The following is a 14,958-nucleotide window of genomic DNA, read 5'->3' on the forward strand; positions in this document are numbered from 1 at the left end:
ATCTTGGTATGTCCCTACGGGCCCAAACACCCAACAGTTTATCAGATATTGGCACCACACTCCACAACTCTAATCAAAAATGCTGGAGAGCACATGCTGACAGACTCACAAATGAGGTGATCAGCATTACAACTTCCTTTTGGGCAGATTGTGTAAGACATGTAAAAAGATTGCAAGACGTTCTGTGAGAGAAGCTCACAGTACACATCTTCTCTTCTTTTTTCTTTTATTCTTAATACTTTCCACCTTTTAAGACTCATTTTGGTCACAACACTTTACTTGTTTTACCAGGTTTTCCTTTCTCTTTATCTACAGCTCCTGTATGCTGTAGTTCCTGTTCCTCACAGCTGACTCTATTTTCCTTTTCGTTTCCAAAATAGAATTAAGAGGATTTGTGAGGCATGGAGCTCATTGCTAGTGGTGATGTAATGCTACCTCACCATGTTGTACCTACAGAGGGAGTCATGTCCTGATTTTTCTATTCCCTGTCTTAATGTACAGCACTGACTCACTGGCGCCTCGGGCACGGGTTCGTGTTGTACAGCACATTTGCAACAACTGGCAACAGTGTTTACTATGATGGCGTGAGGATACATATACAGAACCTTGGTTAAGTATCAGGCTTATATGTCCTTTTCCATCTCATACACCACACACTGTGAAATTGTGGCTGCTGGTGAAATATACCCTTATCATCTGGTGGTATATCATGAAGGGAATGTAATAATACAGCCTATGGTTCCAGTGTATGAGACCTGATTCAAGAACTGGAAAAAAGCCAAAGGAAAGCAGCTCGATTTGTTCTGGGTGATTTCCGACAAAAGAGTACGTTACAGAAATGTTGCAAAGTTTGGGCTGGGAAGAATTGGGAGAAAGAAGACGAGCTGCTCGACTAAGTGGTATGTTCCGAGCTGTCAGCGGAGAGATGGCGTGGAATGACATTAGTAGACAAATAAGTTTGAGTGGTGGTTAAAAGTAGGAAAGATCACAATATGAAGATAAAGTTGGAATTCAAGAGGACAAACTGGGGCAAATATTCATTTATAGGAAGGGGAGTTAAGGATTGGAATAACTTACCAAGGGAGATGTTCAATAAATTTCCAATTTCTTTGAAATCATTTAGGAAAAGGCTAGGAAAAGAACAGATGGGGAATCTGCCACCTGGGCGACTGCCCTAAATGCAGATCTTGATTGATTGATTGATTGATTGATTGATTGATTGATTGATTGACATGTTAAGGGAAGGGCCATATTAAGTTTTAAGTTTCTGGTCCCAAGATGTCACATTTTTGGGCCATTCATACGTCAGTACGTCCCTCCTCATTAACCACCACCCACTATCGCTAGCCCTGTCCTTACATCACCTAATGTAATTAGCCCTGCAAGTATTTTTGTCCAGCGTACTGTTAGTGACAAAACAGACAATGAATTTCCGTTCACTGATTATCATCCTCTTTCTAAAAACAAGTGTCTTTCTTTTGTGCCTGATGATCTAAATTCCCCCCTGACTTGAAAAGCAGTTCAAGAGCTCCATCATCCAGTGAAAAATAAAGGGGGAAAAAGCGCTGTGCTAAATTCACTGATAGAAGATATTATTCAGTGAGAGAATTTCATGGTGCTTACAGACTGGTTGTAGGCAAGTGTCCCTGCCATTATAATGAGACCTTCCAAAATAGGTGTGTGTGTGTGTGTGTGTCAGTAGGCAAGGGGTTCTGCCATTATAATGAAAACTCCCAAGTCAAAACTTCAACAACAACAACAACAACAACAACAACAACAACCACCTTGGCCAGCGTAATTTGAACAGCAATAGGTAAGGGGGTCTGCTTTATAATAACTATGCAATGCAGTTGTGACTGGCTGTTGGCAAGAGACCCTGCCATTATAATGAGAACTTTCAAAGTAGAGTGTGACTGGTAGTAGGCAATGTGGTCTGCTATTATAACTAAAACTCCCAAACTTGATTGTGCCTGGCCGTTGGAAATGGGGGCCTGCCATTTTAATGAAAACTCTCCAACTTGAATGTTATTGGAAGTAGGAGAAGGGGTTTGCCTTTGCAATGAATGCTCCCCAAATTGATTGTGACTGGGAGTAGGCAAGGGGGACTGTCATTATAATGAGAAGTTCCAAAGTTGAGTGTGACTGGCAGTAGGCGTGGATGCTTGCCATTTTAATGAAAACACTCCAACTCAAATGTGGCTGGAACTAGATCTTTGTAATGAAAACTCCCCAAATCAATTGTGACTGTTAGTAGAGAACGGGGTCTGTCATTATTATATGAACTCCCAAACTTGACTGTGACATTGTAGTGGAAAATGGGACTGCCGATGTAATGAAAACTCCCCAAACTGGATTTTTACATGAGAAACGAATTATGGCGACCCGTGGTGTTTCACGGATAATGCTAAGAGCAATGCAATCTAATAAAATCTTACAATGTGTATAGTATTTTACTTAGAATTCCGTAGTGAAGCATGTGTACATTAGCTAATACACATATATATTTGTCCATTCAGACAATCCACTTGAAAAATACGTACTGCTACAGTTTCTTCAACGTTGATTCACAGTGTCCAAATATGCAGTAAATGTTAAACAACCAAGTGAAAATCAACATCCATACAGCTGTTCCTTCCCTTTTAGAAGGAGGAAAATATCACAGAGGCCTAGTTCAGGAAATGGAGTGTCTGCAGTAGCACGCAAGAAACCACCTTTGATCTCAGAGGGAGTGCTGATATAAAATGTTATCGTGAAGTATATTCATCTGATTCATTCTGAAAGATCGACAAAATTAAAGGAAGGAAAAGAAGAATGAGCTTTCGTGGTTCATATTCATCCATTTTATAGAGCTGTGCAGAATAGTAAAAAGATCTTAAGGGCAGTTTTCTCGAACTTCAATTGAACCTGGTTTAAATTAAATGGGTTTAACTGTAGTAAAACCTGTGTCCATTTTCTCCATCAATTTCTGACACTCGTTGAGTTTAAACGACAGCCTGCCTGTTTAAACTGTAATGTCTCTTAAAAAGCCCAAGTCTGCACTGAAAGAATACTATAGTTGAAGGCATGGTCTATTGGAGTTGGCCAATCAGAGCCAAGTAATTCAGTGACTTGACATTTTTGTTTTAATATCAGCTGTTTGTAGAGAATTAATGTAATCGTACATAGTGAATAAAGAAAAACTTCAATGGGATGTTAATTTTACTGATAAATAAAGCATTTATATCTGTGCGAGGTGTTGGTATCATTTTACCCATTGTTGTCTACAATTTCTTGGAAAGCATTTTTCTTTTATATTTCTCGCTAACATGCTTTACCATAAACAAGTACTGTGGGCCTAACACATGTTTTTTGATGTCTGCATTATCTTACAGGGCACATGGGGCAGTTAAAATATAAAAATCTAAGTCATTTAGCAATATTCAGAAAATCAACATTTATGTGAATTTCAAGTTGACAAATTCCAAGCATGCTCAGGATCTATCTCCTATTAAAATCCATCACCCTCGGCCGGGATCAATCTCGCAAACCTCGGAGATGTATTTGATTCTAGCCTCGTTTATAACACAACATAATTCATGTTATGTAGAACTGTATGCATAGAATAGGTTGGAGAGTTGTTAAGTATCAGCTTAGGTATCTGAGCGTGATTACAGTCAGGACTTATAAATATTTCGGTAAATTTTGGTGCTGCAAATCACAAGAATGTTTGTTATATTTTCCATGCAGAGTTTATTTTGTGCTTCATCTGTCTGTTAGATCATCAGCCCAGAGGCTGGTTGTATCCCCAAATAGCACTATCAAAGGTTATGCGGTTACGGGGAAACTGCAACGGATGGTGATATCAAAATGAGGCGTACAAGGCAAGATGAGGAGTAAAGTAGGTAAAGGCACATATTCTTGAGAGATTCCGTAAAGCTCTCCGATCTTGATGCTTATTTAAACATAGTAAAGCTCTGTTGCCAGCGCAAGAAGATGATGTTCCAAGCAGGATGTGCATGTGATCTGGACGTCTATAGTTTTGCTGATGGATTTGTTCTTGAAGCTGGACTCCTTACGACCATATGGCCTTCCTGGCATCAACCATATGAGGGGAGATGAGATGAAATGAATGATGTAATATGATAGTAGGAGGTGGGGGGGGGGGGGTTGCGAGCTGATTGGTTCAGACGGTGGTAAAAATACTTTTGACCAATGGGATTCGAGCTGACTAATCATGGTTTTGGACAATATAGACCAGACACTTTAACAATTGCAGCCGTGTTGTATTCATGACACCAACAGTATTTTATGTAATATTATAAGGATGCTGTTTATGTATATTTAGCTCTTCAATCACATAGTTTGGTTCGAGAAAGCAATTTAAGGCCTGTGGTCTCCGATGTTAATGAGAAAAATGCCTGCAGCATAATATCTTAAAGCAACCAGAATCATTGCTTCTGGCGAAATAGCATTATTTCGTGCAGTTGGCATTTTAATTGAATCCTTCTTTGATGCAAGACAATCCTTGCTGTTCGCTTGTGAATTATAAATCCATTAAAAAAGCTCTTGCCTCTGATTTTCCAAAAATAAACTTTTGTTGGAATAGGTCTTCTTAATCTTGCTTGCACATCAAAATCATTTCCTATGTAACCAAAACCTTCAATAAATTCTTCCACTTTTCAATTGCTAATACTACATTCTAATTTTAGTCTCTTTTGTATTTAAGTAAATACTGTAGTACTGGTAGTAAGAACTAACCCTTTTACTAGGAAAATCACAGATACGTTAATATGCTGTCAAGAAGTTTTAATATAAACAGCAGTTTAAACCTGCAACATTGAAAGTTTAATTTTGAACTAAGTTTAAACTCTATACGAATTTTGAACCAATCTGGTGAAAATGGATGTTTGTTTAAACTCCAAACGGTCGAGTTGACCATGCCATTAGGGGTGTGCAGCTGTGAGCTTGCATCTGGGAGGTAGTGGGGTTTGAACCCCACTGTCGGCAGCCCTAAAGATGGTTTTCTGTGGTTTCCTATTTTCTCACCAGGCAAATGCTGGGGCTGTACCTTAATTAAGGCCATGGCTGCTTCCTTCCCACTCCTTGGCTTTTCCTATCCTGTAGTCACCATAAGACCTGTCTTTGTCGATGCGATGTAAAGCAAATTGTACTAAAAAAAAGTAAACTCAAACTTAAACTAGATTCAAATAAACCTAGTTTAAACTCATTTGGAGGAAATAACCCCTAGTCTGTCATATTATCTGCTTCTTTGAGACTGTTACTTATTGAATTTCATTCCATCCACTTAAATAACACTTCAAGCAGTTTGTTTTTTTTTCCTTTCTTTTTTTCTGTACTGTTTACTCCTGCATTTATTTGAAGTGATTTGTTAAAAAAAAAATATCTTAGATTGGAACAAAATGGCTGACATGTATTTCAGTCTTGCTCTCAAGTCCTGTCCTAATTTGTATTGATCTATCTTGTCTTCATCTTTTGGTGCAGTCTAGTATGGAACTTGGACTGCTTGTTACCTGCTATGTAATCTTTCTCTTTCTTTTTTTGTAAAGCTGAAAATGAGACTGGATAAAGATGATGGTGTGAGAAAGAGCAACTGGAATATTCAACCTTTATCTGAGGAGCAGCAGATATATGCTGCCACAGATGCTTATGTAAGTATTTTTGTGTGTGTGTGAAGCATGAAGCTGGTAAGTCATTTATTATTTTTTGGATAAATTATAGCCTACTTGTCATGTCTGACTTTTACATTTCTGAAATGTATTAACCTAAGAAAGTACTCTTGAAAGTTATATTTTACGTTTTGTGGAGTAAGTTACTGAAAATTAAGTTTATCACCCCTAACAAGGTCTGTAGTAAGTAACATAATGGTTGATAACCTCTGATCTGGTCATGACTGTTTTGAAATTTACATTTGAGATACGTTCAGACTAACAGGCAACCTAGTATTACTTCCAGTTGTTGGAGATACTTACATGCAAGTTACACAGGTTAGGTTAGACCTGTTAAAAGTGAGGTTAGGTTTTGATAAACATTGGGATATGGTGTTAAAGACGTGTTAAAAGTGAGGTTAGGTTTTGATAAACATTGGGATATGGTGTTAAAGACGTGTTTTTAATAGCAGTAGCAGCGATTGGGAATTAAAAGTGGGGGGGGGGGCAAAAAAGTACAGACAACAAAAAGTACCTGTTTTAGAGGGTTATTTATGGGCGGCAGGGGGTATATGCATAAAACTAGAAAAAATAAAAGTTAGAAAGTGGTAACTTTTGATGTTTTCTGGGCGGATTTCCATAGAGAGGTAAAGGTTTACCAACTTAAGTGCGGTAATAATATTTGAGATTTTGATTCAATACTAGACCATAGAATAAAACTTTCACCAAAGAAACAATATACTCATGTATTACAATTAGAAGTATGGTGTGATTATACAATTAAAAATCATTGAGTATTTGTCTACACACTACGAAACTAACATGCACTAAGGAGACTGTCAGACAGATGAATTCATGTGGCAAGTCTGTGAATCATACGGTACCTCAGTGTCCATGATCTTGGCAAAAATTATACCACTGCTACCCTTTCTGACAGCACATACAAAGTCTCCACTACTTGCTGTGGCCCTGTACAAATCGGTTAGTGATGATGAACGACATTTTATGCGTATTTCCACTAATAATTAAAGAATTAGCTTATAAGAACACATTGCTTGTACAAATGGCTTTTCCTAAATTCCTACAATTCCTAGTTTCAACTGTCTAAAAAGGAATAAAAATGTAATGTTTTCTCCAGAAAGTGTGTGTGTGGGGGGGGGGGGACTCCCCCCGCCCCTCCCCCCTAATCGCCGCTACTGCTTAACATAATAGAATTTATTAAGTCATTAAGTATTTCACAACCCTTGAAAATTGCACTCACCACTAGGCAGTGGTGTATTGAGTGGGTTTTTACTGGCGATACTACATTCAACAGAAATTATAGTAAACACAAAGTACAGGAACAGGTAGGGTATAAGTGTTGGTTACGTTCTAATAATAGAATTGTCTGTCTTGAAAGTGACCTTTAACACACCTACAGAGCAATCCTGTGGCCAGGCCCGTGCATGAACCTGAGCTTTCCTCTCTCTGCTCTCTCTCAGCACTTGTTTTGTCCTTTGAAAGTTTGTCTGTTGATTATTATTGAGTTCTCCTGTGTTAAACGTGTGATTTATTGTTTCAAGTATGAGTTACATACATGAGTATTCTCAGTTAATAAGGTTATGTTCAAGTGAGTATAGTTATTCGTGTGTAATGTTTGGGTCATCAGTCCATGGACTTTTTTGAAACAGCTCTCCATACTATAGAATACTAACATCCTAAGGTAGCTTTTCATCTCGTTTGATTATGATTGAGTGATTTGATAGTGTGTTGTGTGGTTCATAATGAAACGGTAAAGTAAATTACTTTTTTAAAACAAGTACTTTTACAAGCAATGACGATGCCTATTAAAATATAGAGTGCAACGTCTATTGCTAGGCATAATACAGAAACTGAAATGCCTAAAATAGAAAATGTCTATTTCAGTGGAATTATGTCTGCTCATTGTTTGTGTGGGAAACAAACATTACAAAGTGTGTGGCTGGATGTCTTCCTCTGGTTAGCTTATGATTCTGATCATGCAAAATGCACTACATGCGATGAACGCCCGCAAAATAGGGGCTCAAAATGGGTTGTGGGATTTTCTGGTTCTTTGAGAAAGGAAACTAGCATTTCATTACAAAGGCCAAGTGTATTTGGACAATTTAATGCAGTTTTAAGCAGTCAGAACCAGGAAATGCTCCACTTGTTATGTGTACTGTATTAAGAAATAGTCATCAATATTTCAATAGGCCTATATGCATAGGCATTAATGAGAAACCATTTACTGGCTTCCCTAAGCAAGTTGCCTTTACAATGAATATAAAAACAAAACCATATGTAAAATAAAAGTTGCAAACTATTAGTTCATTTCATTGCTCAAGAGGATGTGGAAAAATACTGAAAAATGCTCCATGTTTTAGTATCTTGGTACATCGGGCGAGTTGGGCGTGCGGTTAGAGGCGTGCGGCTGAGAGCTTGCATCTGGGAGATAGTGGGTTCAAATCCCACTGTCAGCAGCCCTAAAAAGATGGTTTTCTGTGGTCTCCCTATTCCACACCAGGCAAATGCTGGGGCTGTACCTTATTTAAGGCCACGGCCGCTTCCTTCTAAATCCTAGGCCTTTTCTATCCCATTGTCATAAGACCTATCTGTGTCAGTGTGACATAAAGCCAATAGCAAAAAAAAAAAAAGTATCCTGATTGATGGTTTCCCTGACCAAAGTGATGAAGAACATGTGGTGGTTGTTTGTGCTTATTCTGTGTAAATGGGCAGGATAAGGGGAAACCTTTTTAGGCTTTGTGCCTCTCATGAGCGGTAGAGCTGAGGTGTATTTCATGGCTGTTACTGGGCTCGTGGACTTAATTGGAGAAGAGTTCATGGTTAATGTGGGAACTGATGGGACATTGTCTATAATTGACTCTAAACCTGGTTTTGCAGTACACTTGAAAGAAGCAGCTATGCATTTAATTAACATTCACTGCACTGCACATCACCTATATTTGACCATCCTTGATGTTACTAATTCCACTCCTTATCTGGAAAAGCTTGATAATTCTGAAGAAGTTACTCACATTTGACAAAAAATCACCAAAACACCTTCATGAGCTTAAAATAACCACAGGCTGAAGGTAGTAAAACTCAGACATTCATAATGTATGGTAGCTGTGTAGATTATCTGGCTTTTAGAAAGCTTTGCAACATACCTCTTGTTGTCCATCTTCAGGATATAACTAATTGGAAAAGTTAGTGAAGGCGTAGTAGTGGATGCAGCAGAGCAAAAGGCTATCTGAAAATTTTCATCATACAAGTTTGTAATAACATATTTTCATTCATTTTTGTATGAGAAACTACAGCCACTCTGTAAGGTTTTACAGTCGAAAGAGCTAGTACAGGTACAGACTTTAATGTTTGTAACTATGGAAATTATAATTATTTATTTCCTCTGAAGGATCCAGTGAGAAAGGATTCCTTTCTGACACCACAGACAAAAAATACAAGTAAATCCCTAATAAGGTGATCACAAGCACAGTTCGCTACTTGAAGTGCCTCCTTGGTACAGTTGAGAATGAAGTGGGCACCATGTGCCATGTTTTGGATTTTTTTGTACCTGCCTAAGAGCATATGGTAATGAGGAGAGTCTTCATTTTAGCACATTCTTTTTTATTGCTGGTGATATAATTGAGGAATTTTTGCTATCATAATGCCTTCATCTAAAAATTATGTTTAAAGGAGGACAAATATCTTCAAATAAATTAGGCAAACTCTTAAAAATTCTGCACGGGTTTCTTTAGCTCTTTGTTGAGCTGAAGAAAGTGTTCTACAGAGCTGCTTTATTGTAGTAACAACAGTATCTTGTGAACAAGGATTCAGTGTCGTTACCATGATAAAAAGTAAGCTGAGACTTTCCCTCTATATAACTACACTGGAAGATGGCGTGCAGCTGGCAATAAATGGACCACCCTTAGAAGACTTCAACCCTGATGTAGCTATAGACAAATGGTTTCCTCGTTGGGACTGTGCCATGCCAGTGGCAACAAGAAAAAATGCATCAAATAATTTTTCATTAATGTTTCTAATCAACATTATTTAATTTCCAACTTGATAACTGGGCCAAAAAAATGTAAATAGACTTAATAAATAATGTAACAATGCAGTACATTTCAGTTTATGTTGAATGCTAAATAAAATCATTCCTCATCCCCCGCAGACTTCTGGCGAGTGAGAAATACTAACAATTTTCGAGGGCTGCCTGTAAAGCTTCCATACCCCTAACGTGAAAGGTAGGCTAGAAATCCATCATGGCACAGCTTCAATGACATCACTATACACTAAACGAGACTTGTCAGTGTTGGTGCATTAAGCTTGCCCTGCACCCTCCTGCTTTACTCGGCATAATGGCTTGGAGGGTTAGATTGGGTTGGGCGCTGCTAAAAAGTGACCTACAGCAGCGCATTCCATGTTCAAGAATGGACAGAACTTTTATTAGTGAACAATGATTTTCACCAAATGTGGCAGCCCTGTGGCCAGACATGATGCACATGGTCGCATTTAGCATACTTAACATAGTCTTGGTTTTATTTCTCCTATATTTTTAGTAGGAGTACTTCTTGAGGCAGGTTGGTGGGTCATTGGCAAGCATAGAGAAAACGTCATCTCGCTGCTACTTACGGTATTGCTTCAAATCACTTTTCTGTGTTTTTTTCTCTTTCCTAAATAATGGTCTAGGATACGGAAGCACCATCCAGTAGACATTGTTAACCATACATCTACAGTCACTTAAAAAAAGGAATGTGCTCACTTCTAATACTTGTTTTGGCCAAGTCCCAATGGCAGGTTTAAATGAACTACTCATGGAAGACTTCAACCCTTATGTAGCCATAGAGGTTTACTCGTTGGGACTGTGCCATGCTAATGGCAACAAGAACAAATGCTTCAAGTCCAACTTAACCAACGTATGAGGGGTAAGCCTGCAAAGTAGTTTTTCATTAATGTTTTTAATTAACATTATTTAATTTCCAACTTGGTAACTGGTAACTTGATATAATTGTCGGGGATTATAGGTTGTTCTACACATTCCTTTTATTTTTTTTGTTTCTCCTCTAATGTTGCCAGGAGAGCTTGGGTGACGTGTAGAATGCCTCTTTGCTTCTTGAGCATGTTTCTAATAAAGCTTGGGAACGTAACCTTTATCGGACAAGCGGTTGAAATATCAGCCAGAGAATTACCCATTGAAAAGGACGAGCAGTCGAAATTTCAACCGTATCCAAACCCCGCCAAAAAGACTAGTCTGGCTTATGAAAATGATCCACTTGTTTTATTACTAATGTATGAGTCGCTACAATGAGCAATGCTGTGAATTATGGCTTATGAAAACGTACAGAAGAATTTGGCAGCTGCTTTTTCTGCTATAAATAAAGTAGTTCCTTAGAAGCGGTGAACATGGCTGGACATGCGAGAGAAGGGAGATATTATTAGCAAAGTGAAGGGAAACTGTACGCAATAAGCTGGAAAGATAAGAGGGAAGTGTATTTGCTAACATACATACACCCCCCCCACAACCATCCGGTCACTTTATGGATGACAGTCTTATTTACACGGAAGCCTGCAATAATTAAGAGCTACAGTGCACATATGGGTTATTGTGACAAGAGTGATCGTATGGCCAATGGTTACGATATTTCCCACCGAACATAGAAGTGGACAAAGAAACTATTTTTCCATCTGCTGAACATAGTTATTTTGAACGCCTTCATCATTTACACGCTGTGTGAAGAAAAGCTGTCTCACAAGGAGTTTCTTGAACTACTTCTTAGAAATCTAATACATAATGCTCAAGACATGAACCCAGAACTACCATCAACTAATCTTGGCAGACCAGTTACCAGCATTGTACATCTCTTTCGCCTTGAAGTGAAAAGTTATAAACATTGGTCTCACAAGGGATCATCTCGCAGGTGCAAAGAAGGGAAAGGCATGAAGATCGAATTTCCATTGTGGGGAATGTGGTGTAGCACTTGGCATGTATCCTGGCTTCAAAATGTACCACACCAAAAGTACCTTTTAAGGCCCATGTTTTCACCTTCTTCTTTATGAAATCATTCATTCATTTGAATGTTGTTTTTGTGCCTCAAGAAGTGTAATGTGATATAAAGCAATAAGAACAAAACTCGTTACTTCCTTGTAGAGTCTTCACCTCAGCATGGCCTGTTGTTTCCTGTGGCATTGCGTTAGCTCATTAGTTTCCCATTACTGACCTTGCCTGACCTTAGAACATAAATTGCCATGTCAAGCAATACTATTGCTCCATATCTAATGCATGACTCAGGGAGGTTTTCATGTCATTTTGTAGGTTTTCTTACATGCAATATTGTGTACATTGTGTACAAATTCAAAGGTAACATAGTATAATAAGAGATTAATTGGACGTATTAATAAATTGTAACTATTGTTTCATAAATCATTTACTATCATTGCATTCCCCATTTTGTATGGAATAATCCAATCCTTATTCGAAGTTGTTCTTTCAAAATCTCTAATTTCTACGAAAGTATAAGTGTGACGGTGTAGTTTATACTGTTGCTAGGAAAGAAAACTCTTGCTGGCATGGGCTCGGACCTTACTAATACTCCGTCCATCCGATAAAGGTGAACTCGACCATTGTAGGAATGACAGTTGTAAACACAGTAGAAATGCCACATTCCGACATGAAAGGACATCAATGTGGATAGTAAAAATGCATCATGATATTCTCATGGACATTGCAAGAATGGACAAGAAATGTTAATGTTTCATAACAAATACAAAAGAACGGAATGGCTAAGATTGATGAACTATAAGCAATTTAACTAGCAACATCTATGAGGTGAAAGGCAAAACGTCTTTAAAATGCACAAATAGAAAAGTATCAATCAATCAATCAATCATCTATCAATACTGATCTGCATTTAGGGCAGTCGCCCAGGTGGCAGATTCCCTATCCATTGTTTTCCTAGCCTTTTCTTAAATGATTTCAATGACATTGGAAATTTATTGAGCATCTCCCTTGGTAAGTTATTCCAATCCCTAACTCCCCTTCCTAAAAATGAATATTTGCCCCAATTTGTCCTCTACTGAGCTCGATAGCTGCAGTTGCTTAAGTGCGGCCAGTATCCAGTAATCAGGAGATAGTAGGTTCGAGCCCCACTGTCGGCATTCCTGAAGATGGATTTCCGTGGTTTCCAATTTTCACACCAGACTGTACCTTAATTAAGGCCACGGCCGCTTCCTTCCACTTCCTAGGCCTTTCATATCCCATCGTCGTCATAAGACATATCTGTGTCGGTGCGACGTAAAGCAAATAGCACAAATTTGTCCTCTTGAATTCCAACATTACCTTCATATTGTGATCTTTCCTACTTTTAAAGACACTACTCATACTTGTTCGTCTACTAATGTAATTCCACCCCATTTCTCCGCTGACAGCTCGGGACATACCACTTAGTCGAGCAGCTCGTCTCCTTTCTGCCAAGTTTTCCCAGCCCAAACTTTGCAACATTTTCGTAATGCTACTCTTTTGTCGGAAATCACCCAGAACAAATCGAGCTGCTTTTCTTTGGATTTTTTCCAGTTCTTGAATCAAGTAATCCTGATGAGGGTCCCATACCCTGGAACCATACTCTAGTTGAGGTCTTACCAGAGACTTACATGCCCTCTCCTTTACATCCTTACTACAACCCCTAAACACCCTCATTTATTTACAATCCCATTTATGTGATTACCCCAATGAAGATCTTTCCTTATTCTTTGTTAACGTAAATGTATTTGGGTTTGATTTAAGTGCTCCAATGTGGGCGTAGACTATGTAAATAAATAAATAAATAAATAAATAAATAAATAAATAAATAAATAATAATACCCAGATACTTACAATGATCTCCAAAAGGAACTTTCACCCCATCAGTGCAGTAATTAAAACTGAGAGGACTTTTCCTATTTGTAAAACTTACAACCTGACTTTTAACCCCGTTTATCATCATACCATTGCCTACTGTCCATCTCACAACATTATCAAGGTCACGTTGCAGTTGCTCACAATCTTGTAACTTATTACTTTGTACAGAATATCATCATCTGCAAAAAAGCCTTACCTCTGATTCCACTCCTTTACTCATATCAGTTATATATATGTGAAGTCATAAAGGTCCAATAATACTGCCTTGAGGAATTCCCCTTTTAATTATTACAGAGTCAGGTGTAAAGCTTCGCCTACTCTAATTCCCTGAGATCTATTTTCTAGAAATATAGCAACCCATTCAGTCACTCTTTTGTCTAGTCCAATTGCACTCATTTTTGGCAGTAGTTTCCCATAATCCACCCTATCAAACGCCATACAGTCCATTTGACCTTCTGAATCCAGGATATCTGCTATATCTTGCCGGAATCCTACAAGTTGAGCTTCATTGGAATAATCTTTCCTAAAATTGAACTGCCTTCTATCGAACCAGTTATTAATTTTGCAAACATGTCTAATATAATCAGAAAGAATGCCTTCCCAGAGCTTACATGCAATGCATGCTAAACTGACTGGCCTGTAATGTTCAGCTTTATGTCTATCACCCTTTCCTTTATACACAGGGGCTACTATAGCAACTCTCCATTCATTTAGTATAGCTCCTTCAACCAAGCAATAATCAAATAAGTACTTCAGTATATCCCAACCCATTGTCTTTAGTATTTCCCCCAAAACCTTATCAATTCCAGTCACTTTTCTAGTTTTCAACTTTTGTAGCTTACTGTAAATGTCATTGTTGTCATACGTAAATTTTGAATACTTCTTTAGCATTAGTTGCCTCCTCTATCTGGACATTATCCTTGTAACCAACAATCTTTACATACTGCTGACTGAATATCCTTTTGAAGATCCTCACAGACAAATTCTCCTTGTTCATTAATTATTCCTGGAATGTCTTTCTTGGAACCTGTTTCTGCCTTAAAGTACCTATACATACCCTTCCATTTTTCACTAAAATTTGTATGACTGCCAATAATGCTTGCCATCATGTTATCCTTAGCTGCGTTCTTTGCTAGATTCAGTCTCTTAGTATGTTCCTTCAATTTCTCCTTACTTCCACAGCCATTTCTAACTCTATTTCTTTCCAGTCTGCACTTCCTTCTTAGTCTCTTTATTTATCTATTATAATAAGGTTTGTCTTTACCATTCCTTACCACCTTTAAAGGTACAAACCTGTTTTCACAATTCCTCAAAAATATCTTTAAACCCATCCCAGAGTCTGTTTACATTCTTATTTACCGTTTTCCACCGATAATAATTACTTTTTTAAAAACTGCCTCATGCCTGCTTTATCAGCCATAT

The 14,958-nt window shown here is 38.1% G+C and overlaps 1 protein-coding gene across 2 annotated transcripts in view; it reads left to right on the forward strand.

Annotated features, from left to right (window-relative positions):
- LOC136866289 (octanoyl-[acyl-carrier-protein]:protein N-octanoyltransferase LIPT2, mitochondrial) overlaps nt 1-14,958 on the forward strand; it is a 38,599-nt gene that overhangs the window by 17,861 nt on the left and 5,780 nt on the right. For both annotated transcript variants that reach the window (XM_067143118.2, XM_067143117.2), the window contains one exon: nt 5,547-5,648. In XM_067143118.2, coding sequence (XP_066999219.2) covers nt 5,547-5,648 — 102 coding nt within the window. Of the gene's footprint in view, nt 1-5,546; nt 5,649-14,958 lie in introns of those variants that run through there.

Source organism: Anabrus simplex, chromosome 3 (assembly GCF_040414725.1).
Source record: "Anabrus simplex isolate iqAnaSimp1 chromosome 3, ASM4041472v1, whole genome shotgun sequence".
NCBI classification, from domain to species: domain Eukaryota; kingdom Metazoa; phylum Arthropoda; class Insecta; order Orthoptera; family Tettigoniidae; genus Anabrus; species Anabrus simplex.